This window comes from Hemicordylus capensis, chromosome 6 (assembly GCF_027244095.1).
Source record: "Hemicordylus capensis ecotype Gifberg chromosome 6, rHemCap1.1.pri, whole genome shotgun sequence".
Lineage (NCBI taxonomy): Eukaryota > Metazoa > Chordata > Lepidosauria > Squamata > Cordylidae > Hemicordylus > Hemicordylus capensis.
Window position 1 is genome coordinate 169,402,045 of NC_069662.1, and position 26,684 is coordinate 169,428,728.

The 26,684-nt window shown below is 44.5% G+C and overlaps 1 protein-coding gene across 2 annotated transcripts in view; it reads right to left on the minus strand.

Annotated features, from left to right (window-relative positions):
• Nucleotides 1-26,214, minus strand: part of LOC128329172 (KAT8 regulatory NSL complex subunit 1-like) — a 55,463-nt gene extending 29,249 nt beyond the window's left edge. For both annotated transcript variants that reach the window (XM_053259792.1, XM_053259791.1), the window contains exons 1-2: nt 25,393-26,214; nt 9,835-9,976 (exon numbers count right to left, since the gene is read on the minus strand). In XM_053259792.1, the coding sequence (XP_053115767.1) occupies nt 9,835-9,976; nt 25,393-25,922 (672 nt within the window). In that variant the 5' untranslated portion in view covers nt 25,923-26,214. The remainder of the gene's footprint in view (nt 1-9,834; nt 9,977-25,392) is intronic.
• Nucleotides 26,215-26,684: the final 470 nt, after the last annotated feature.

Here is a 26,684-nt window from a genome sequence, read left to right on the forward strand (position 1 = left end):
TGCCTCAAACCAACACAAAAATGAAGAGAAAAGCAAATTGGAAGTCAGCCAGAGATGTCTGCAGAGATTACAGAGGCAGGGCCAGGAGTGGGCAGACCAAAACACACAGATTCAACGTTCCAAGGGAGAGAATAACGCTGCAGTAGACAAGTGTACAAGACGCGCCCCCCCCCCCAAAGAAAAGGCAGAACTAAAGTGCATGCAACAGCCCTAATCACCAGATCCTACAGGGCTGCATATGATACAGCAACTAGAAACATGGGCCTGAGGGGCCCTCCAAGAAATACATGCCTCTTATTTATTTATTTATTTATTCATTCATTCATTCATTCATTCAATTTCTATACTGCCCTTCCAAAATGGCTCAGGGCAGTTTACAAATAAAACAAGAACAGTTAAAATCAATCAATAATTAAAACAAAGATTTTTAAATACCATAAAACAGTTAAACAATAAAAACTGTTAAAAACCCTGAAAAACCAGGTACTTCGAAACCCTTTACAACAATTTAAAAACCCTGGAAGGCTAGGCCAAACATAGGTTTTAAGGGCTCTCCTAAAAGCCAATAAAGAGTTCAAATTACAAATTTCTGCAGGGAATGCATTCCACAGTCCAGGAGCGGCTACAGAGAAGGCCCGCCTCTGAATCGCCACCAGACGTACTGGTGGTAACTGGAGACGGACCTCATTAGATGACCTTAACATACGGTGGGGATCATACAGAAAGGAACACAGGTTCTGCAGCGGCGTGGGTCCCTCCGAGAGGGAACCCTGGAGCAGCTCTGCAGCGTGTGCGAGCTCCATAGAAAAAGGGAGAACAAAAAACAAACTTAGGCAATTTAGCAAGACCAATCAGCCGAATTGGAAAGTAAAAAGATAGATTTGCTTACTGTTTAGGAGAGCCGAATGAAGCCGGAACCCTTCCCACCCTGGCACAATAAGGAGGGCGGAGAGAGAAGGAATAGAATAGTGAGAAGTTCCAAAGAGATAAGAGAAGTTCCAGGAGAAAAACGTGCAAATTGCAGAGCTCTTCCTCTAACGTCCTGTCCCGAGCGAGACAGAACTGGAACTGGGACTAGGAGGCGGGACCGCCTACAATCAAGTCACATGGTCCAGTTCTGTCTCGGACATGCGCAGTTCACTACCCTTACTGAGGCTCTCCTACTCAGGGGAAAAGAAGGCGCTCTCTAAGGTAAACTGGACCTAAGCCATTCAGGGCTTTAAAGGTAATAACCAGCACTTTGTATTTTGCCTGGAAACATACTGGCAAACAGTCCAACTGTTTAATATGGCATAATATGGTCTCTCTGGGTTGCCCCGGAGACCAGTTTGGCTGCCACATTTTGAACTAACTGAAGTTTCCGAACTACATACAAAGGCAGCCCCACATGGAGTGCATTGCAGTAGTCAAGCCTGGAGGTTACCAGCTGGTGCACCACTGTTTTGAGGTCGTCCTCTTCAAGGAATGGACGCAGCTGTCGAATCAGGTGAAGCTGATAGAAAGCACTCCACCTGAGATACCAGAGTGAGGCTTGGGTCCAGTAGTACTCCCAAGCTGTGTACCTGCTCCTTGTGGGGGAATGTAACCCCACCCAGCACAGAGAGATCTAACTCATCCCTCAGAATCTGAGCTCCTACAATGAGTACCTCTGTCTTACTTGGATTCAGCTTCAATTTGTTATCCCTCATCCAGCCCATTACTACCTGTAGGCAGGCATTTAGGGAATGAACACCATTTCCTGATGACGCAGATGAAAAAGAGAAGTAGATTTGTGTGTCATCAGCATACTGATAACACCCAGCACCAAATCTCCTGATTACCTCACCCAGCAGTTTCAAGTAGATATTAAAAAGCATTGGTGACAGAATGGAGCCCTGGGGGACTCAATATAACAGCTCCTGTTTTGAGGAGCAACTGTCACCAAGCTCCACCATCTGGAATCTACCCAAGAAATAGGAGCAGAACCGTACAAATCAGTGCCTCCTATGCCCAACTCCCCCAGGCGACCCAGAAGGATACCATGGTTGATGGTATCGAACGACGCTGAGAGATCCAAGAGAACCAACAGAGTCACACTCCCTCTGTCAATTCCCCGGTAAAAGTAATCCATCATAAGAACATAAGAACAGCACTGCTGGATCAGGCCCAAGGCCCATCTTGTTCAGCATCCTGTTTCGCACAGTGGCCCACCAGATGCCACTGGAAGCCACAGGCAGGAGTTGAGGGTGTGCCCTCTCTCCTGCCATTACTCCCCTGCAACTGGTACTCAGAGGCATCCTGCCTTTGAGGCTGGAGGTGGCCTATAGTCCTCCGACTAGTAGCCGTTGTTAGACCTCTCCTCCATGAAGTTGTCCAAACCCCTCTTAAAGACATCCAGGTTGTTGGCTGTCTCCACATCCTATGGCAGAGAGTTCCACAAGTGGATCACACGTTGTGTGAAAAAGTACTTCCATTTGTTGGTCCTAGATTTCCTGGCAATCAATTTCATGGAGTGACCCCTGGTTCTAGTGTTATGGGAGAAGAAGAAGAATTTCTCTCTATCCACTTTCTCAACTCCATGCATGATTTTATAGACCTCTATCATGTCTCCCTGCAGTCGTCTTTTTTCTAAACTAAATAGCCCCAGGAGTTGCAGCCTAGCCTCATAAGGAAGGTGCTCTAGGCCCCTGATCATCTTGGTTGCCTTCTTCTGCACCTTTTCCAGTTCTACAATGTCCTTTTTTAGATGTGGTGACCAGAATTGTACACAGTACTCCAAATGTGGTCGCACCATAGTTTTGTATAAGGGCATTATAATATTAGCCGTTTTATTTTCAATCCCCTTCCTAATGATCCGACCAAGGCTGACCATCAGGCCAAGTTCCGACCTAATGATCCGACCATCAGGCCAACTAAGGCTGTCTCAACCCCATAGCCCATTCTAAAGCCAGTCTGAAATGGGTCTAGACAATCAGTTTCCTCCAAAACCGCCTGGACCTGGTTGGCCACCACCCTCTTGATCACCTTGCCCAACCAAAGGAGATTGGCCTATAACTATCCATCGCTGAGGGATCCAGGGAAGGCTTCTTAAGAAGAAGTCTAACTATTGCCTCGTTCAAACATGGAGGCACCCTACCCTTCCTCAGCGATGCAGTCATGATATTAACTAGGCCACTTCCAACAATCTCTCTGCTAGATTGAAGCAGCCAAGTTGGGCAAGAGTCCAGAGAACAAGTGGTAGGCCGCACTGCCCCAAGCAGCTTGTCCAAGCAGCTTGTCCACATCCTCAGGAGTCACAGATTGAAACTGATCCAGCCTAACACTGCAAAAGGGTTCACTGGACACCTCCTTCATAGAACCTGTCTCCACACAAGCATAGCATTCACACCCCACAAGTAAGAACTCCTACATGTGGATAAGAACGGCAAGTCTTCAAACTACGCCCAAGGGTTAGAAACTAAGTAAGAGAGTCACTTACCATGAGCAACCATCCAATCTCTTCTAGTAGTGTGTCAAAATGAAGGCAACAAACAAACTAACAAAACCTCCAGGAATCCGGTTGCCTGGACACCTAGAACTGTGCTTGTGGTGGAATTTTAACAAACACTGCAAGTTACTAAATCAGCCTACTATTCTCATCAGGAAAGCATTATTGATGGCTTGGGTCAGATGAGCATTTTTTCTTCTCCCAATCTACAGTTTGCAGATTTTGCAAAATTTTTAAAAACTTAGTTCTCTCTTTCTGAATCCATATGGAATTCAGACAGACAGAGAGAGTCAGTCAGTCAGTCAGTCAGTCAGTCAGTCAGTCAGTCAGTCAGTCTCTCTCTCTCTCTCTCTCTCTCTCTCTCTCACACACACACACACACACACACACACACACACACACACACCAGTAGACAATTATGCACTCAGAGGTTCACCAACTAATATATCAAGATGCAAGGGTCAGACAAACAGGTATTGCAAAGCTTATATTCCAATCTTACACAGACTAAGGGACACAGAAATGGACTAGTATGGTGGCAGCTATGGAACTGGGGCTTTCATTGAAAGCTTCTGCAGCTTAGTTCAGCAAGGGTAAAGCATGAGGAAGACCTTTGAATTGTATACAGTGTATACAGTGCATACAGAGGATCAAAAATTGAGTCAGGAGGTTGTGCAGCTGAGGATTGTGACAGCAAAAATGGAGGCTGAAGGGGAGCAACTGCCCAGAGATGAAAGTTTGGGGCAGTATACAAATTTAATAATAATAATTTGCAGCTAACCCACACTACCATCTTTCCCTTCCCAAGTACACCCCATCTCAAAGAACTGTGAGTCGATACTATCAAGTGTACCGCCTGAGTATTTTGCACTGGTTGGGGGGACGTAGAGGCTCACAATTCCACTCACCCTCCCTTTGCCATAGTATCTTCCTCACTCTCTGGTGAGGATGATGGAGAGGACTACCAGCCTTCCTCTCTAGTTTGAAACTGGGAAGGCAGCAAGCATCATCTTCCTCATACACTGCTGCTATGGAGAAGATCCCCACCATCTCTATCTAGCTCCAAGCTGGTAAGGAAGGCAGGGCTGGCTGGCTGTTTTGGTGGTAGCTGGAGCCAGTGTTCTGGGTGCCACTGTGAAAACAAGTCCTAGATTTCCTTTGAGTCCCAAGTTTGATTTCTGACCCCCTCTTCTCCATTTCCAAGCGATTACTTCTGCAACTGCTCTGGGCTTCAAAGGCCCTCTACAACCAAGCACAATTGCAGAGACAATATCCTCACCCCTCCCTTGAAGTGAGTAAGGAATTGTTCCTGACTTTGCATGAAGACTTGGCACAAGATCAGGGACTAAGGCTGCAATCCATTGCAGATTTATCTGGGATTAAGGTTTATGTCTGAGTAAACATGTACTGCAACAAAGTGGAAGGGCAGGGTCCTGGAGACCACAAATGTTGGCTCAGCTACTAAGGCCAGGGAAAACTGTGCAACCTGGGCAGGGAGAGAAGCCATTTCTGAAAGCTGTTGTGGAGACATCCAGAGTATATTAGTTGTCGCAACCCTAATAATTTTCGGAGTGTTGCTTATGAACTAGTGATTACATTCATAGAGAGGTTTTTTATTAATTTAAGTTTCCTCCCCTCTTGTCTAATTCTTCCACAAGCAAGAATGTTTGCCAGCAGCAGAGGACTTACATGGTATCTGCAACTGGAAGTTTACATGGAATCTAAACTTCCTGTACTCCATTTAGCGCAAAAACATCCTGAACTCTGTTTAGAGCTTTGTCATGAACCTTGTCACCTATTCAGATCATCTGGAGAGCTCCAGTTATGGTTGCCACTGGCTCATTTGGTGGCAACTTGGGACCAGGCCTTCTCTATGGCTGCCATGGGGCTTTGGAATATGCTCCCTGTTGCGGTAAGAGCATCTCCTTCTCCATTTGCTTTTAGGAAGATCCTCAAGATGTACCTGTTTTCTCAGGCTTTCAACTGAAAATTTAATGCTATTTAATATGTTTTTATCTTGAGAGATGGTTTTTATTTGTTTTGTGAATTTAACTGTTTATACTGTTTTTACATTTGTTGTGTTTTCTAACTTTGTACACCGCCTAGAGATGCATATATCAGGCGGTATATAAATGTGATAAATAAATAAATTAAATTAAAGTGCTGCAGCCAGTGGATGTTCTTAACCAGTTCACAGGCAGTGGGGTGGATTTCTGAGTTAGTTTCTTTGAGGCTCAGAGAGATTCTCATGATCATGCATTGCCTGTTTGTCCTTCAGCACAAATAAAGACGTGCCTCATTGTGCCAAGGGTGTTCCTTCAGGGAAGAACTGTATCTCAGTTATAGAGCACTTACCTTGCATGCAGAAAATCCCAGGCTCAATCCTTGGCAGCATTTCCATGTGGGGCTGGGAAATACCCGTTTGAAACCCCCGAGAGCTATTGCCAGTCATTTTAGACAATACTGAGCTAGGTAGACCAATGGTCTGACTCATTATGAGGCAGCTTCCTACGTAACCTAAGGATTTGTGGTACCAAGTATTTTATAAATATATAGTTTCGATTATAAGGTCTGATTGGGCTAAAAAGTATCGTGATTGAATCGAACTTAACTGGTGAATGCAAATATAACGGCTGTCTACAGTGTTCGCTCTAATTTTTTATATCAATGAGCAGAATGAGTTTTGTTCTGGGTGGCAATATCAAGGCAGTGTGCACACATGTGCATTATTATGTGCCATATAGAGACAACACGTGTGTGTGTGCGCACACGCACACACACACACTCTATAAACATGGAAAGAAAGAAGTGTATTTTACAATTCTATTCTATTTATAAAACTGGATTTATACTTTCTTACACTTCATCTTTAAGTATAATAAATATTAAGTATAACAACTTAAACAAATTTACAGCATTATTCAATTTGTATGATAGGTTGTGCTCCTTACATACAGTATTTACTTATCAAAATAAACAAACATTTATAGCCACATCAAATCTAAGTTCCTATCTTTAATATTTTTTATCATTTATACTTATTTTGATGAAGTAAATACTGTCATAGGAACATAGGAAGCTGCCATATACTGAGTCAGACCCTTGGTCCATCTGGCTCAGTATCGTCTACACCAGGGATTCTCAACGTTGGGTCTCCAGATGTTATTGGACTTCAACTCCCATAATCCCCAGCCCCAGTGGCCTTTGGTTGGGGATTATGGGAGCTGAAATCCAATAAGATCTGGAGACCCAACGTTGAGAATCCCTGGTCTACACAGACTGGCAATGGCTTCTCCAAGGCTGCAGGCTGGAATCTCCCTCAGCCATATCTTGGAGATTCCAGGGTGGGAACTTGGAACCTTCTGCTCTTCCCAGAGCGGCCCCATCCCTGAGGGGAAGATGTTGCAGTGATCACATATCAAGTCTCCCTTTCATATGCAACCAGTGTGGAGCCTGCTTAGCTAAGGGGACAAGTCATGCTTGCTACCGCAAAACCAGCTCTCCTCATTCCTCTGGAAGGAGCACAATCTATCATACAAATTGAATAATGCTGTAAAGTTGTCTGTCTCACTGAATAAGCTCCAAGTAGCAATCAAACCCCTTTCCAAAAAGAAATCATTTTTAGATTTCTAAAAGTCTAAAAGATTTGAGCCTTATCAAAAATAATCATAATATTATCCAGAGACAAGAAAAGCTTGTCTTTGTAATTTTGTATCCTTATTAATATTATCAATGTCTTCCTAAAAATATTTAGTATAGTTGTCTTGTTGTATATATACAATCACTTTTCCTTCCTTGTTTTAATCTATGAGGACTTCTTATATATGAAATGGCTTATCTTCACCAAAAGCATTAATAATAACTACACCATTAGATAATTCAATGGCAGCCACCTAATGGCACAGCAGGGAAATGACTTGACTAACAAGCCAGAGGATGCCGGTTCGAATCCCCCATGTTATGTTTCCCAGATTATGGGAAACACCTATATCAGGCAGCAGTGATGGAGGAAGGTGCTGAAAGGCATCATCTCATACTGCGCGGGAGATGGCAATGGTAAATCCCTCCTGTATTCTACCAAAGACAACCACGGGGCTCTGTGGTTACCAGGAGTAGACACACTTTACCTTCGCTAACACAAAATGAAATGGAGTAATACTCCAAATATCCAAGAACTAAGGTTACACATTTCTTGTTATTTTCTCCCAAAGAATCACCTTTTCTTAATCCAACTGGGAAGAAGGCAACATCTATTTCTCTTAGGCGTACCCGTCGCTAATCCCATGTGTGGCAGCTCTTGCGAGAGTTTGCAAGCAGCTGCTGGATAGCAATGGGGATGGGCGGAAGGGAAGAAAATGGTGGCGGCAGCTGGGCCAAGGGCCCGGTGGGCAGGGGAAAGACGGCAGCCGACAGTTGGGGAGGGCAGGCAGAGAAAATGGCAGGTGGAAGGAAACAACGGCGGGCGGGGGAAGTGACGGCAAACTAGAGGCACAAATGCTCTTTGTCCAGCATAGCTAGTTTCATTTTATTTTACAAGCAACAGAGACTTCACAATATTCCAAAGGCAAGAAGCAAGCAGATGTACACTGCCCAGAGCCTCTGGATGGGGCGGTTTATAAATGTAATAAATAAAATAAATAAAATGTAGCAAGGTGTTACAGCCCAATTTTCTCTAAAAGCATCATCTTCCCATGTGGGGTTCATCTCCTCATCCTCATGTGGCCATTTGGCTACCCCACTATGACATGTGAGGAACGAGGGGCTTTGCAAGCAGGTAATACTAGGAAAGGCGACTGTTGGTGACTACTTTTTATGATTTTTTGCACACCAGGTAATATCTCAAGATGCATTGCAGGCAGCTGCCTAATTCTTTTGCAGACTTCAGCCCAACACTTCCCTCCCACCCATTAGCACCACAACACGCTAATTTATAAAGAAAATGGATAAAAGCTTCCTTCATCTCAACTCTCTACAAAATGCAACTTGAATTTGTGAAAAGGGACACCCTACCATTCCCTCCCTCAGTCTCCATACTCTGGGACAATCATGGGGGAAAATACTGTCAAATAACGAATAGACTACACAAAAGGTTGAGATCGTTGTGTGTGGGGAATCTTCATGGTCTTAAAGTACAGAAGCAACAGCAAAGATAAGGATTCGCATGGGAGGGAGAATGGGTGAAACGAGGGGGAATGTGGGGACAACAGTGGAAAAAGGACAATGGGGGGGCATAGGAATGCAATTTGGCGGTGGGGAGGAAAAGCAGACAAGAAGGTCAGAGGAGACAGCAGAGAAGGGTGAAGAAAGGGGACGGGTGGGTGGGAAGAGGGATCCAAGAGAGATTCAGAACTAGGAAGGAAAGATGGAATGAGAGACTGGAGAAAAGAGAAAAGGAGAGGGGAACCCAATGTAGCAATGGGACGCACATGGCAAGAGGCGGTTAGGGACCAAAGAGGAGTCCAGAGAGTCAAAACAGCAGCCAAAAGTCACACCCCAAACTCTGACTCCAGAGGAGACCCATAAGGGGCAAGTAAGGAAAACTAAGGACAAACAGCCTGCTACAGCAATTCTCTGTAAAGCTTAACCAGTGACTACGCTTCAAACTCTGGAGTCCCAAAAGGGGCAAGGGGCAAAGAAAGACAAAGGAGGAAAAGCAGAGCTAACAGTAACACCAAAAATAACAGTAGTACCAGCAACTACAGAAAAGAACAAAGACAAGTAAAAAGCGAAGTGAACAGGGCTGGGCTCCTGCCTGCTGGTTGCTGCTGCCTCACACCCTCGCTGCAGACAGGCTGGCTAGCAGGCGGCAGCAGCACAGCCAGCCCTCACTGCCCTGCCACCACTCGCGACTCTGTGCTTGCAGAAGAGAACCCAAGGGGGAAAGACAGCACTGGAGAAGGGGGAAAGGCGGCAACCCAGTGCACGGTGAAAATGCACGGGTGCTGGAATCAACTGAGATGGAAGTTAAAATTTTGTCCGTGCACGCTCAACCACACAGCTTAGTAGGAATACAGGTTGGCTACCAAGTCCAACCACAATTTATTTATCTCTAATTACACCACAACGTAGGTCACAATATTCAGCAGGAGCTCCCTCATAGCACACTTGTCCTGGAGCAAGACAGGAAAGGAAATGGGAAGCTACTGTTCCCTCTAAGTGCTGAGGCTGGCCTAGGAGTCACCCAACTGATCTACTTGATACCTGTCATCATTTGCAACGATGATCTCCTATACTGTGTAATGGAAAAATGGCAGGCCAAACTTAAAGCACGCATCCACTACTCTTGATAGGTTCTTACTGTATTGTTGGAATTCAAGTATAGAATGCCAACAGAGAGAGTGGAAATCTAAGGAATGAAGCTGCCCTACCTTGTTGGCACGGAGTTGCTTGTAAACATCAGTCTGCTGCCTTATGCGATATTCCAAGTCCGAAACCTGAGCCTGCAGCCATGTCCACCGACAGATTATGGCCGCTCTCTCCATCGCCCACTGACGCTCTGCTAGGTGGTGCCTAAAAAGCAAGCATTTGCATGTTGTTAGAACCACTTCCTCACACTTCAGCCTGATATTCTTTGCACAGGTGAAGTGACAAACACAGATGAGGAACACACATGATGATTCAAGGGAAGAAGCTCCAACTGTATTTCCCAAGCCATTTACCAAACCACATAAATTTTAATCTAAAGTGACTGACAGGAATATTCTTATAGATGCAACAGCATTAAAATCCTCTCTCTTTGGTGAGGAAGAAAAGCAGAGCAAGCAGCTGGTTATCAACAATGACAAATATTGGTCCATTAAGGACGACAGTTGATTGACTTGTATATGTACATCTTTCAAACAAAGAAGGCACAATGACTTTTTACAAGTATGACAATTTTTTAAAGAAAGCATAAAAGTGGGTAGGAGACAGTGTTCCCTATAAGGGGGATTCCCAGATGTTGCTGACTACAACTCCCATTATCCCCAGCCAAAGGCCACTGCAGGTGGGGATTCTGGGAGTTGTAGTCAACAACATCGGGGAATCTCTCTTACAGGGAACACTGATCAGAGAAGGCTTGTACATAATAAATTCATTACAGCAAGATCTTCATGGTCTAAGAACAGTATTGAGCAACAGCATCACAGCAACAAAACTTACATCTTTCTCTCCATTAACATAGTAGCTACACTAACATCAACATCATCAGTTGTGTACAGATGCTACTATGTTAATGGAGAGATCTATGTTTAGTTGTCAGTGACAGTGGCAGCAACCCTTGGGAGCAGGCGGTCCCTCAGGTATCCCAGGCCCAAACCATTAAGGGCTTTAAAGGTTAAAACCTGCACCTTGAATTGGACCCGGAAACACACTGGTAACTAATGCAGCTCTTTCAAAATAGGTGTGATATGATCACATCAGGCAGATCCAGATAGAACCCTAGCTACCGCATTTTGTACAAGCTGCAGTTTCTGGATATTCTTCAAGGGCAGCCCCATATAGAGCGCATTACAGTAATCCAGCCATGACGTGACTAAGGCATGGGTAACTATGGCCGGATCTGCCTTCAGATCTGAAAAATACTTTCAATTTTAAGGCATAAACTAAAAGGATGGAATTTACAGCCACAAGATATGGTGATTGCCTTGACCTTAGATATCAGTTCCTACTTATGTCAGTGTGGAAGATACTTATTGAAGTTTTATATACTGCTTCTCAAGAGGACAGTTTTCAAAGCAGTTTACATAGCAAAAAGAGAGAGAAAATGGTCCTCTGTCTCCAAAACACACACACACACACACACACACACACACACTCACTCACTCTCTACACACACACACACACACACACACACACACACGTTTGTGTGTGACAGCAGTCATTACGTTGAACTGAATAGGGACAGTTACTCTCCCCCTACTAAAAACATAGGCCATCACTTGAAAAGATGTCTCTTGGCCTAGTTAGTAGATTTGAAAAATGGGGTTAGACATGGAGGATGGGCCCATTCACAGCTATTATTTAGCCATAAGTTAAATTGAACCTCCAGGTTCAGAGGCTGGACACTTCTGAAAATGTCAGAAGGCAGAGACACATGATGGGAAGAATTCTGCCTTTGTGTCCTGTTTGCAAGCACCCAACGGGCATCCAGCCATCCCTTGCTGGATTCCCTTCTCTAGCAAGGCTTATATTCAGCAAAGAGATAGATACTTCTGGAACCCAAATTGCTGAAACCGAAGATGCCATGTAGATTCCTTTTTCCTTCAAGGAGTTAAGGCAGAATAGAGATATTCCTATGCACAGGCCACTTGGAGCCCCCTCCTACTTCCAGTGTGGTAACAAAAAATAGCCAGGCTTTTCAAGTCCATTTTGGGATCACGGGAAAGCCAACCATCACTACTTGGCAGAAATCTTTCACTATGATGCAGCACTTCCAAAGAGGATTTGTTATTCAGAATAATGATATATTTCACAAGAAAACATGATTAAACAGTTATCAGTTTAACCATCAAGATGTGACCTTTGAAGTCACCATTAAGATGCGACCTTAAGAACTTAAACATCTAAGAAAATCTAAAAAGTGATTCAAACACGCCTTTTACCTAATGGTAACAAGTTACAGCATGGCTACTTTCCTAGAATTTGCATTTTACAATCTCCCATGGGGCCCTGATAGATAACATCATTAGGAGTGAATCTACATGCGCCAGCTAGGGGTGTGCACGGAACCGCGGAGCTGTGGTCCGGCACTGGGGTGGGGGGTTCCAATGAGGGCGGGGAAGATTTTACTTACCCCTCCCGTGCTTTCCACTTTTGTCACCGTATTTACTTTAGCAATTGGGCAGCAGGATATCGCCCTGCCGCCCCTTTCTCCCCGCTTGGCTGCTCCGGCTGTTAGAAATGGGGGGGGGCAGGGCCGCCCGATTTCTAACCGGAGCAGCCAAGCGGGGAGAAAGGGGCGGCAGGGAGGTATCCTGCCCCCACCCCCATTTCTAACAGCTGGAGCAGCCAAGCAGGGAGAAGGGGGCGGCAGGGCGATATCCTGCCGCCCAATTGCTAAAGTAAATACGGTGACAAAAGTGGAAAGCGTGGGAGGGGTGAGTAAACCCTCCCCCCGCCCTTAATGGAACCCCCCACCCCATCTTCCCGAACTGAAGCACCCCGTGTCCAGACCGGTCCGGAGGCTTATAGAATAGCCTCCGGACCGGTCCGGGCACAACACTAATGCCAGCCTACAAGAGCAGGAAATGACTTGATTGGTTCAAATCCCCACTGGTATGTTTCAGAGACTATGGGAAACACCTATATCAGGCAGTAGCGATATAGGAAGAAGCAGAAAGGCATCATCCTCTCACACTGCATGGGTGATGGCAATGGTAAACCCCATTTCCTGTGGGGTAAGACAACCACAGGGCTCTGTGGGCGCCAGGAGACAAAATTGACTTGATGGCACACTTTACCTTACCAAGTTCACTGCACTTGCAGTGAAAAAGATTCGTGATGCTATCTTAAATTTTTTGGGAGGCAAAGAATGCTGGAGTCCTCTAGCAGACAGTTCTTGTAATTAGCATCATCCTGTATTTTTAGCAGGTGAATAAAACAAAGCAAGCTATTTAAAGTAAGCTTTAAATAGTATTTGACCACCATTTCAGCTTGTTAATTGATCAAGTCCCCCTCCGCCCTCCCAACACAAGTCAACCCTAATTACTGGATGGACACATTTTGAGGAGTGGGGGCAATACAATTGTTTTATTAATTTATAGGACAGGGCAAAATAAAACATATTGCAAATGTTTCTCATACAAGCCATCTTAAAACCACCACACTATAACACAATTTATGCACATCCTAAAGCTATTTAATTTACACATTTGTTCCTGTTCAGAAGTAATTTCCTCTTCAGAAGTAATTTCATACCTACACAATAGAAGGTTCTTTCAGACAGTCATCAGAAACATCAACATCAAATGTTACAGTCCTAGAATGACCTAGGTTACTGGAACAGCAAGCTGCAAATACATTTCTTGAGGTTATTTGGGAGCACTAAATCAACCAACCCAATGAAAGACAGAATGAAAGGACACAATACCAGTAGTTGAGAACAGAACCGAGAGTAGACAGCACCAATAAGCTCTGTGCAAGAACAGCAACCACACTTAAAATGCTAAGACCTGGCTAACTCTTAGGAAGTAGACCTCCTTCCACATTAGTGACATGACTGATTTTGCATACTGTATCCAAGTTCTCCATAACTGGAGAGATATAAATGCACATTGACATAAACAAAAGTGAACAGAATTAGGCAAGAGACATTCAGAAGCACACCTACCACACAACTAAAGCAGATTAAGGACAAGCAGACATTTCTGAGTTAATGGTTAGCCATTAACCATTATGGTTAATAAGCCATTATGGTTAATAAACCATTATGGTTAATAAGCCAAAATGAGGCTTACAACTGACTGAAACATTTAATACCTTTGAGGCCTCCAAGAGAAGCCCTTGTACTCAAATAATCAACAACCCACATCACTGCTGTTTCCCCACTGTGTTATGCAGCGTTGTGCATTTCTGCTCAGCATCCTGACCAGAATAAGTGGGCTGCCTCCCTCCTGGAAGCGTGGCAAGCAAACCTCAGCCTTCCTCAACTTTGGAGCTAAAGAGGTGGGTGAGGAACACCCTGCAATTGTGTGGCATTCCTCATCCCCTCCACAGCTCCAAGGTTGGGATGCTGGATGCTGCCTTGCTGAGGTGCTGCAAGCACCATGTGGGTGCCTCTGGGTACCAGTTGCGGGGGAGTGACAGCAGGAGAGAGGACATGCCCTCAACTCCTGCCTGTGGCTTCCAGCAGCATCTGGTGGGCCACTGTGCGAAACAGGATGCCGGACTAGATGGACCTTGGGCCTGATCCAGCAGGGCTGTTCTTATGTTCAGGGCTGAGCCAGAAATCCCCAGCCAGCACCCTTTTCAACTCCAGAGCTGGAAAGGGTGCTGGACAGTGTTTATAGTAACAGGGATTCCCAGAGATTGACTACAATTCCCAGAACCCCCAGCTGTAATGGCCTTTGGCTGGGGGTTATGGGAGTTGTAGTCCCCAAAGACTCATTTTTTTCACCCAAACTTTTGAAGTTGACTGTGGTTTTAATGTTTTCATTTTTAATTTGTTGTATGTTGTTGTGAACCACTTAGAGACGAAGGTTTGGGGTGGTCTACAAATTTGAGAAACAAACCAACATCTGAGAATCTCTTTTACAAGGAACATTGGTGTTGGGGACTTTGACCACTGCACTGCCAGGTCACTCCAAATATCTTACTGGTTCACAGTGATTCAGCAAGCTACTGGCACCATTTTCAGCTGAGGACCAGAAACCATGGAGAGAATGGTAGCTTTTCAGCCGTAGTGCTTAGCATCTCAGTCATATGATGGACAAGTTCTGTGCTTCCCTTTCCCATGGGAAATGGCACCTCCTTGACCTCTGCTTAGCGAAGACTCCTGAAGCAGCGAGGATCAGATGACCATCATTTTTGGCTTGGCATCTAAGGCCCATTAAACTTGTACATTCCTAGCACTATCACACACTGAAACATCCTACAGGTGGCAAGAAAAGGGGGAAAAAGTTGGATGACACCAGGGCTTGATGAATTCCAGATGCTAGGGAGTGTCACCTAGATTAGGATATTCAGAGGTAGAGAGTTATTTAATAGAACCTTTGTCCTAGGCAGCCCTGCTTCTGTTCTAATATGTTACTTGACGGCAGACTTTACTTTAAAGGGAATAAAGAGAAGCCCATTTGCTCCACACTCTCCACAATGTCCATTACTAAGTCTGGTAATTTTTGTCAACTGTCTATTGTCTGACTCCTAAATTTTGGGGTTGACAAATAAAAATTGTCAAGGCCTGGATTACACACAAATCCTGTGTGAAATATAAAATGGACAAACGTACTGCTTCGTACAAGAAATTTCTCTCACACATACCTCTTTTCAGCTCATCTATTTTGAGAATAGTGACACACACCTGCCACTGAAGAGAAAACTATCAAATGATGTCAAATTGCTACTGAATAATAAAGGAGGGTTTGCTTCAGGTCCCAGCAGGAAAATGACTTGCCTAGTGAGCCAGAGGTTGCCTGTTTGAATCCCCGCTGATATGTCTCCCAGACTATGGGAAACACCTATATCGGAATTCAGAATCCTCCTGCCTCCCAGTCAGTGTTCTCTCTAACAGGGATTCCCAGATGTTGTGGACTACAACTCCCATAATCCCCAGCCAAAGGCCACTGCAGATGGGGATGCTGGGAGTTGTAGTGAACGACATTTAGAAATCCCTGTTAGAGGGAACAGTGCTCCCACTCTCTCTCTTTGCAAACCATCTTGAATACTGCTACATGGCCGAAGGCAGCATAATAATATTTTAATGAAATAAATACCTAAAAAAATTAAATTGACAGCTAAGGCCACAAGGGGAGTTTCAGAAATATGTCTATGTCAAAAGTCAAACTGGCAGTAGTTCAGAAATAGGATGTATTGACACATCAACAACAACAATATAACTTTCTCAAGGCTCAACCAACTCCATGGCATCCCCTCATTTCTTTCTTGTCCTTGAACTTCTCTTGTGAACTCTTTTTACAACATGCTTGGATGAACTCTAAATATGATCTTGCCAATACTTAACAAAGCGGTACTATTACTTCCCAACAATACTATCTATCTATATATCTCACAATAATTTAGTCATCTAGCCACCATTTGACACTTTATCTGTACTCCTGTCCTGTACCTCTCCACCCCCCGCCCCACATTCTTCAATCTAAATACGAATATGTACTTCATTTCAGTTTTGCCAGTTGCTTCTCTTTCTCCTTCATGAGATTCTCAAAAATTGGATTCATACATTCTCCCAACTCTTTATCATCTACCTTCAAAAAAACATCCACATCAATAAATCTGTTTTCCCTATCTTTTTCTCTACCTCACTGACATTTAGTATGCTCAAATTATCTATTTCAAACATTAATCTATTTTATTCCTTTGTTCTATTATGCCTGAAAAAGCAAAAGCAAAACTAGTATTAAAACATCTCACATCAAGAGAAAATATAAATCTTCATTATTAAAACAAACTGAACTGTAACAACGAGTATGGTGGCATCTTAAGATTAACTGGTTTGTTTTGGCATATTTTCGGGGGGGGGGGGGACCAAAGTATACGGAATTGTAGATTAAGAACATAAGAACAGCCCTGCTGGATCAGGTTTATCCAGTCCAGCATCCTGTTTCACATAGTGGCCCATCAGATGTCTCTGAGAAGTCCACAGGCAAGAGGCAAGGGCATGCTCTCTCTCTTGTTGATACTTCCCTGCAAATAGTATTTAAAGGCATCTTGCCTCTGAGGCTAAAGGTGGCCTATAGCCACCAGACTAGTAGCCATTTGTTTTCCTCCATGAATATGTCTAGGCCCCTTTTAAAGCCATCCAAGCTAGTGGACATCACAGCTTCCCACGGCAGAGAATTCCATAGATTAATTGTGCACTTTGCGAAAATGTACTTTTTGTGTTGGTCCTAAATTTCCTGGCCTTCAGTTTCATGGGATGACTGCTAGTTCTAGTATTGCGAGAGGGAGAAAATTTTCTCTCTATCCACTCTCTCTACTACACCATGCATTCACTGCCAATGAAACCAACACAATCTGATAAGTTATCCCCCAAATCTTTCTCTACTACTGAGGAACACATCATGCTCTTTAATACTGAAGGAGAAATAAAAAACTTTTTTTTTTTGGCAACCTTTCCTTAATTAAACATATACCTTTACCAGTCTAGCAAACCAAAGATGGTTTTGAAGTGAGAGGGATAAATGTTTTCCAGTTTAATCCACAAATTAAGTCATCTCGTTCCACAACTTTTATTTCTCTTCCACACATCCGTCATCAAGAACTCACACTAGGCCTGTACTTCCATAGGCCATTAATTCATGACTGAAATTTACTAACCAGCCACATAAGATGTAGATTAGGATGGAGAAAATTCTGAACTTACACAGAGAGGCAAGTGAAAGCCAATGCACTGTCCCTGAAAATTAAAGGTTAACAAACTGCATAAAGGAAAGCAACACGCTCATTCCTTTGAAAAACAGACACGGTTCATTTGTCTTTAGTGAACTCTGAAATCCCAACTTTGTAGACAACAGGATAGGTTTTCCTAAAATCAAAGTTTTGCCAAATGGGCTGAATGGAAGAAAAACATGTGAAATCCAAGCCTGTTGAGACAGCTCCCACTCCCCGATGACTAACTTTGGTATATACCATTCATAAATGATAATTTTGTCATCACTTCTCAACAACTCAAGTCAGAATCAAGAGTACCTACTGAACTCCAAAGTAACCTTTCACCACACAACAGACTGGAGTCACATGTATTCAAGTGAATTTTAAGAAGTATTTTGGGCTTTGCCAGGCAAAATATTAAAATCATCCTTTCCCCCTTGAAAAGCAAAAGCAGAAAAAGGTATGGGGTGGGAAACAGGCAAGTATTTGACCAAAGTTTATTTAGTTATTTATTTGATTTATATACCACCCTGCCAAAATGGCTCAAAGTTCTCTCTCTAAGCTGTTGTTCCTGAGGCAGACAGGAAAGGAACTGGGGGATTGGGGTTCCTCCTATTCCCAACAGGAAACTTTGCTGAGATAACGCCCTGTCTGTACCCGAGGCATGCTGGGAATACCCGCTATTCTAGGACGGGCTCCGATTATGGTTAACGGCGGAAAATGCCCACTATTCTAGGACGGGTTCCAATTACGGTGGGGAAAGCATAGTATTTTAGTTACATAAGCCCCAAGAAAAATACTTAGCATTTGTACAGAGCTATACAGCATTTAAAACACTTTGCAGGCATCATCTCAGTAATTCTTATAGCAGCCCTAACGGTTAGGTCAGTATTGTTCCTATTTTTCAGAACAGAGGCTGAGAATAGCGATTTGCCCAAGCCTTCTAATGAGTTCACAACTGAGGTAAGATCTGAACTGGGGATTTTACAGCACACACGCTTAACCACTATACCAAGGAGGTACCACCACAAGTACTGAAATAGTGCCACTCTATACATGTCGACTTGCAATAAGTCCTACTGTGTAGGCTTAGTTCTAGGTAAGTGTGCATGGGATTGAAACTGAACACTATTTCTCCCGCACCCCATACTCATCCTGCAAATTACTACATGCAGAACATAAACAGGACATGTTAAAAAAACAACCCTTTGTCTTTGGGATTAGTGATCAGAGCCTGACTTATGTAGCATGTTAAACTCTAAACCAGTCTACTCAAGACTCCTGCATCACTGCAGGACAGATAATTCTGATTGGACAAAACATATTATAATCTCCAACCCCACCACCTCAGACAACCACTGCAAGCCTCTCTTTAACACGCTCTGCAATTTTCCTTTATATGTAGCTTCTGTCAGTTTCAAATCAAATACAACTAAGAAAAATTTAAACATATCCATAATAAGTACTTAAAAGACAAGCTGAACTCATTTTTTAAGCTTGACTAGAAATTCTCTTCTCCCCTTTTCAATGTACACTAATTTCTGCTTTTTCCTCATTTTCTTGCCAAGACATCTAATTTCCACAAACATTTCTAGAGGTCAGTCTTCAGTGAATTCTAACATTAAATACAGTTTAAGATAAACAAACCTTTCCATTTTCTATAATGACTCACTCTCAGCTAGTAGAAAAGAAGGCCTTTACTGACTGACACCGGTACATGACAAACGCCAAACAGATTATGGCATCTTCTAAACTGGCAAAAAGCAAATAAACACACCCCAAAGAAGCAGAAAAGTAACCTGGATTTTAGCTAGGCTAAAAGCAAGGCTTTACTGCTTTGTATACAAGACTAATGTCTTGCAAAAACAGAATAAATAAGATTGAACAATGTCCTAGTAAACCTTGGAAGATTCTGTACTATGTATATACTTTTGTGCAGTTTCTCTTTGGTTTTTATTGTCTTTTGGTTCTCTTGTTCCTGCCTTACCTACATTTTCCCTTACATATGCAAAGCCCCCTCCCCCCCACCAAGAAAGCACTGGGAGGACCTACAGTTCCCAGAGGTCCCCTTTGTGTCTTTTGGAATCCCCACACCCTCCAATTCTAGCAAAAAAGCCTCCTAGCAAAAAGCCAGAAATGGCAAGTATTGTATAGAGCTGGACACGCCAGGGAGTTCATGTTGGAAACAGAGACTGACAGATAGGCTTACAAAGAAGAGCGTGATATACTTTTTCATATAAAGTGATATTCTTTTTCATATAAACTGCCTAGAGATTTCAATATTAGGTGGTATATAAATTCAATAGAGTAATACACTGCATTAAGTTATTATTTCATTTTTGTGAAAAATGCAAAAAAGTATTGGAAATAACTGTAAAAAGCACTAGAAAAAATATGGTGACACAAAGACAGAATGCTTTTCCAATTTTTTTTTTAAACCAAAGAGCTTTTACCAAAACTAAAGAGTCACCATTTGGCCTAATAAATTACTAGAATTTGTGAAGACTTCAATTGCCAGTTTAGGTGAACAATCTGACACTCAGGATGGAACAGATACTGCTATGACTTTGGGAGAGAGAGAAATACGGATGGACCTCCTTACCCACGGTGAAACCGTGGTTATGTGTATCCACAGATGGGTCTTAGAGACCCAGTTTCATTAACCGCAGTACTAAAAATAGGCTATTTTAACCTATCTGTGACTTCTCTTGACATTTCCAGTCCAGAGGCAGCATGGAGCCATTTTGTGACTTGCACTTACAAAAAAAAAAGCCTGCAAAAATTGGCAAAAAATCAGCCAATTTGGGTGTTTGGGGTGGAGGCATTACTGGAAAGCTGGAAAGTAAGGTACTGCGCTGCTTTTATTTCAGCTTCCCTTCTGTGCTTTTTGGCCAAAAAAAAAAAAAAATTGTGCAGGAACCTAACCCCCAGATTTCCATAAAGTTAAGGTTTTGTTATTTGCTGTTTCTGTATTCGCAATTGTAGATGAGAACAGAATCCCCCGCAAACAACAAGGGCCTCCTGACTCCTGTACCAAGTCAAAAGCAATGTCTGTCACCTAAATAATCACCTTGAAACAAGAAGATTCTCTGCCTGCTTGCCCTGCAATGATCTCCAGCTCTTTAATTCACCACACAGGAGTTAATGTCAGTGCCTCAGAGAAAAACCTTCTTACTCAAGGGAGCATAGTACATTAGAACACTAATTAGACTGGAAGTTTTTTTTTTTTGTGGGGGTGGAATTACACACCCTCTAGCAACTAGATTATACTATCCAATTTGACTAATATTAACTCTACTTCATCCACCATCTAAAATTAATCTCCAGTTTTGCCAATATAAAGTTTACCACATTTCCCTTTACTTCCCTTTACTTCTCTCTGCCTCACAAGGGATCCATGTGCTCTGCTCAATGCTAAAGACAGAGCTGACTCAGATTTTACATTTTTTTAAAAAAGAGGCAGGGGAACAACCATTATTGTTTCTTTGTCCCAGCAATCTTTAATGCAATCTGAAATCTGTTTTGCACCTAGTAGAGTCTAACTTAATTAAGTCTGCTTTAATTGGAGGCACTCCATCGTAATACAGTTGCAAACAACAGACCTTGAGGCTTCAACATCATGCACACCATTTTCTGTGTTATCTGTTTTGTTAAATATCAAGACTGAAGAAGAAAAGTTGCTGAGAACTTGAAAGCTTGTTCATTAACTTTGCAATATTTGTGTGTGTGTACATATATATTTATAATTCTCGTGGCTAATACCCATGGCTAATCCCGTGCATGGCAGCTCTTGTGAGATTTCCTGTCGGGGGCAGAACAGAGCAGAGCACAGCAGGGGGAGCCTCTCTCTGAGCCAGCCTGCCAAGGGAAGGAAGGAGGTCAAGCGAAAGCCCAAGTCAGCTACAACCGCCCGACTCCTTTTGAGGAGGATGGTCAGGCAGGTGGGGACATGGAGGGATGCAGATCGAACTGGCTGAAGGGGAGGGGCAGGGAGGAACTAGCCGAAGGGGCGGGGCGGGGTGAGAACGAACTGGCTGAAGGGGTGGGGAAAGAAAGGAAATGAAGATGGGGCAGGAAGCTGGATCAGTTGCAGGGGGGCAGGGGAGAGACAGGGAGAACTAGGGGCACAGATTATCTGTGCCGGATCAGCTAGTTTAGTATATTATATCCTATTGTGGTCTGTTACATAGATAATTTGCTGACGTTCAACAATTATATTTATGAAACTATTATGCTAAGTGCAATACATACTAAAGACTAGTTTGTATAGCCTAATAATACTGCTTGATCCACCCTCACTCTCTACTGTAATAAAGCTAACCGTTATATGTTCAGTTTGCTGTCCTGTCATACTGAGGCTGCTGTGTCAGCCTGGCAGCAATCAGTGCTTCTTACAGTCAGAAATTTGGGATTGCTCTGCCACTGAGTGGCAAATGGTTCTATATGCATCAGCCCCAGTCATTCATCCCAAGGGAGTATTATAGTAACAACACAGCAGCTGTTACCGTGCAGCATCCTAGACAGCAAACGTAAGGTTTAGCTATAAGGAGCTTAGTCCATGCTGATAAAAGGAAAGCTACAAAAGCAGAAGCTACTACAGATTTGACTACCGTCCAAAGGCCGGTAAACATCAGACTGAAAAATTGAAAGTAGTCACACCACTAATTTAGAATGTTAACATTCATGCAGTTTTACAAACATGTTTTTCTTTATCATCACAGAATAACAAAGATTCCAAAGTTGCCCAAAGTGATCCATATCTTCCAGGTCCAAACCAAATAATCTGCCCACTATACTATACAGGTGCATCAAACCATCTCAAATTGAGCACATTGGTTTTCCCATACAATCCTAGTAAACAGAGATGATGCAGTGAGATCTTTACATGGGTAGTATTAACCTTTGTGAAGGAGACGTCATTACAGTGAGTCCTCAACTTACAAATGGGTTGGGTTCCAAAAGTTTAAGTTGGATGTTCATAATTCAAAATATATATAATTCCTATGAGGGATGGTTTGTTTGTATGTGCGAGTTGGCGTTTGTAAGTTGAGGGACTTCATTAATTTAATATGTTATGGAGCTTTGTTTGTAAGTATGAATTGTTCATAAGTCAAGTGTTCACAAGTTGGGGAGTGCCTGTACTCAACTGGCTGTTGGTTTTGCAGTCTTCTACAACTGCATATTGCTACAGCCAATATGTAGAAGAAAAACATCCTCCCAAGAGACAGAAAAAACCTCATATGCCCTTTTTCTCCTCAACCCACACTTGCCAGATTAACGTGCCACACTGTAGCTATGCACCTGAAATGGTGCAATCTCCTTAAAATATGTTGTGTCAAATAATATTTTCTAAACTTGAAAAGCTTGGTAACTAGGTTCTGCCCTATGCAAAGGCTTTAGCTAATAATGAAAGTGTAAAGTAATTAGAGAGATTCAACTACAAAAATCCACAGCCTTCATAGTCAAATGGAAAGCAAGAACCTGGAACCAAGAGAGACTTCAGGTTCATAATTATGCTTGTTCTGAACTCCTGGAGTACCTCTGCTGCTGAACAACTGCCATTCATTATGGTGGGGCTTTGTCTTAAGGTTTCTTCTGTGAATAACCCCTGAACACATGTATACCTTATCTGTTCACACAGCCAAGGAGTAAATCAGAAGCTGCAGTGACTTAAGAATAAACCCACTTGAGTAAAAGTGTAAACTCACTCTCTCTCTTTAAACTCAGAATGATAAACTATTGAAGGACTGCAACCTCTAGCGGGCAGATTTCTACAAAACCAGTAAGCAGTGAATCCCATAAGCTAGTGGGGAGAAAGGCTTATGTACGAAACACCCTGAGATTCCTGCTCCTTGTAAACAGAGGCCGTCAATTCAGGATAACAACCCTCAGTCAACAACTTCCATTATTCCTGGTTGGGGCAAACAGTGAGATGACCACATTTGCAGATGACACTAAAACTCCAAAAGGAGCTCCCCAAATGGGGTGAGTAGGCAACAAAATGGCAAATACAGTTCAGTGTAAGTCAGTGTAAAGTAATGCATATTGGGGCAAAAAGCCCCAACCACATATACACCGATGGGGTCTGAACTGGGATCTGAACTGCCCAGAAGAGAAATCTTGGGGCATGATGGACAACTCACTGAAAATATCTATTCAGTGCACAGCAGCTATGAAAAAAATGAATCCCATGCTAGGGATCATTAGGACAGGAATTGAAAATAAAACTGCTAGTATTATACCTTCATACAAGCCTATGGTGTGGCCACATTTAGAATACTGAATACAGTTCTGGCCACCATATCTCATAAAAGATATCATGGAACTGGAAAAAATGCAGAAGAGGATGATCAAAATTATCAGGGGCTTGGAGCACTATCACGAGGAAAGGCTACAACATCTAGGCATTTTAGTTTAGAAAAAAGGTGAGTAAGGGAAGACATGATAGAGGTTTCTATAATTATGCATAGTGTGGAGAGTGCAAAGTTTCTCTCCTCTCACAACTAGAACCAGAGGTCATCCCATGAAACAGATTGCCAGAAAGCAACACAGACAAAAGGAAATAATTTTTCACATAGTGTATAATTAATTTATGGCAGGGGTTCTCAAACTTGGGTTCCTAGATGTTGTTGGGACACAACTCCCATCATACCCAGTCAAAGGCCACTGGGGAAATAAGCCTGAGAACCCCTAAATTATCTGCCACAGGATGTGGTGATAGTCACCAGCTTGGATTGCTTCAAAGGGGGTTTAGACAAATTCCTGAAGAACAAGTTTATCAATAGCTACTAGATAGTTATAGGCAATCTTCAGGTTTAGAGGCAGGATACCTTCAGATACCAGTTGCAGAGGCGTGGAAGAGGGAGCATGCCTTCAACTCCTGCTTGTGGGCTTCCCAGAGGTATGGTGGGACACAGGATACTAGGCTGGATGGGTCTAATCCAGCAAGGCTCTTCTTATATTACTGTGTGAACTCACCCTCAGTAAATTGCTCAACACATCCTATTTCAACTTCAATTTCCACATATATGGAACATAAACAGATCTGGTCCTACTTAAATATGTTGTGTGTTTTCATTTGATGTTTTCATGCTGTGTTGTGAGCCGCCCAGAAAACAATTTATTATGTGGTGGCTAACAAAAAAAATGTTTTTATTGTTTTGACTGTAATTATTGGGCTGTGCTGAAATTGTATTTGGCCAATCCAAATAATCAGGCAATGGCTATTTCCCATGTTAACATGGTTATGGGTGAAGGAAGCAGTTACAGGTCAATGTCTGATGTGTATGTTTCCCACACAAATGTTGCCCTTCCCCTCTCCACCTTCCCAACCAACACAGGCATAGGAAGTAACCACCTCAGTTAGCTCATCCACATGGCTGCTTCCTACAGGTGTTACCAAAGCAACCTGGGAACCAGTCACAAGGGCGTGGCAATAATGCCAGAACAGTATAAGGAAGTAGTTCTTACCTGCATGGAGATTTAAGACAACTGCCCCACAGCTCTTTTGAGCTTGCAGATATAAAAGCAAGAGACCAGAAAAACCACAGCCCAAAAAATCCCCACCTTTCTGTGTGCAACCGAAATAACTATTTGCTCTGCAGTTAATGAGCATGGCAGCTCCAACTGTACGGAAAAGCGGCCGCGGACAGCATCTGGCCACAATGTGGCAAGATTTACCATCCCTTTGCAACCGGCCAGAAATACTGAGAAGCGGCACAGGAGAGCCCCCAGACCTGGAAAGCGGCTGGGTCTCCGATACCCAAGGAGCCTCCTGGAGACCGACCGACCCAGCCAGCACAGCTCCTCCCCACCCGCCTCTGGAACCGGGACCAGCGCAGCCTGCCCCAGAGGGCGCGCTGCGAGCGCACACACCCCGCCCCGAACCCCACACTCACCCCACGGCAGCCGAGCGCGGAGGCGGGTCGGGGCTCTCGGTGTCCGAGGAAGACGAGGACGGAGAAGACGACGACCGGGAGCAGCAGAGCGAGGAGCCGGCCGAGGAGGAGGAGGAGCAGCAGCCGGAGGAGGCCGAGGAGCAGACGCTGGCGCTGTCGGTGGCGTCCGAGTCGCAGGCGCGCTGGGCGGCGCGGAGGCGGGCGGTGGCGGAGGCGGCCAGCTGCCGCAGCTCCGAGCCTAGCGAGGCGGGCGCGGGGCCGGCCGAGGGGAGAAGAGCAGGGGCAGGCGGAAGGGCGCGCGAGCCGGGCCTCCCGGCGGCCACGCTCCGCGCCAGCCCGGCCAGCTGCTGCCGGACGTGCCGCTCCACCTGCCGGGCCTGCAGCGCCCGCAGCCGGCGGCGCAGGCTCCGCGCCCGGCCCCACAGCGCGCTCTGCCGGAACCGCGCTTCGGCCTGCCGCCGCCCGTCGTCCTCCTCCTCCTCCTCGTCGTCCTCGAGGGCCATGGCGGGCCCCGCCGCCGCTGCCGCCATGAAGGGAGCCGTCGCCTCAGGGCGGGCCGGGGCTTCCCATGGGCGCCCGGCCGGGACAATACAGGCGAGAGACCGAGGAGAAGAGCGCGCGCGCCCAGTCCAGCGCTTGCCTCAGCCGCGGGGCGCGCATGCGCGGAAAGGGGCGGGGGCGCAGGCAGCTCCTCGCGCGCAACACAGCAGCCCGCGTGCGCAGACGTTCGGCTCTAGGCGCTCCTGCTGCGCCACGGCCCTCACGGAGGCGGGGCGGAGGGAGAGACCACTAGTCGTGCGCCTGCGCGTGCGCACACCAGAGCGCCGCCGTCTCCCCAGCACGTGACCCGAGCACCTCCCCCCCCCCGTCTGCTCATGCGCAAAACACACTCCCTTGTCCCTTCCTCTTTTGCCACGCCTTTGCCCTGCCCACGGCTTCCGAAGGGAACGCATGCGTACCAGAAAGCTTCCCGCGGCGCGCCTCTCAAGCTGGCGCATGCGCCCTGAGCCTGGTTCCCCTGCACCGACAAAAAAGGGACTTTTCTTTCCAAGCCACGTGTATCTTGTACTGTTGCTCCCCTTATGCGGTTCAGGATCGTGGGAACGACTCACGTATGCATGCAAATAGCAAGTTCTAGTGGCTAAGTTTATGTTTTTCCTGGCGAGGCTTCTTGTGACTTGAACAGCTTACGAAATAGGCAGAAATGCAAAAAGTTAAGCGTTTTCCACAGGGGAGTAGCAAGGTTGAACTGGGCCCTGAGACAAGATTTTAAAATGCCCCCCCTCACTGAA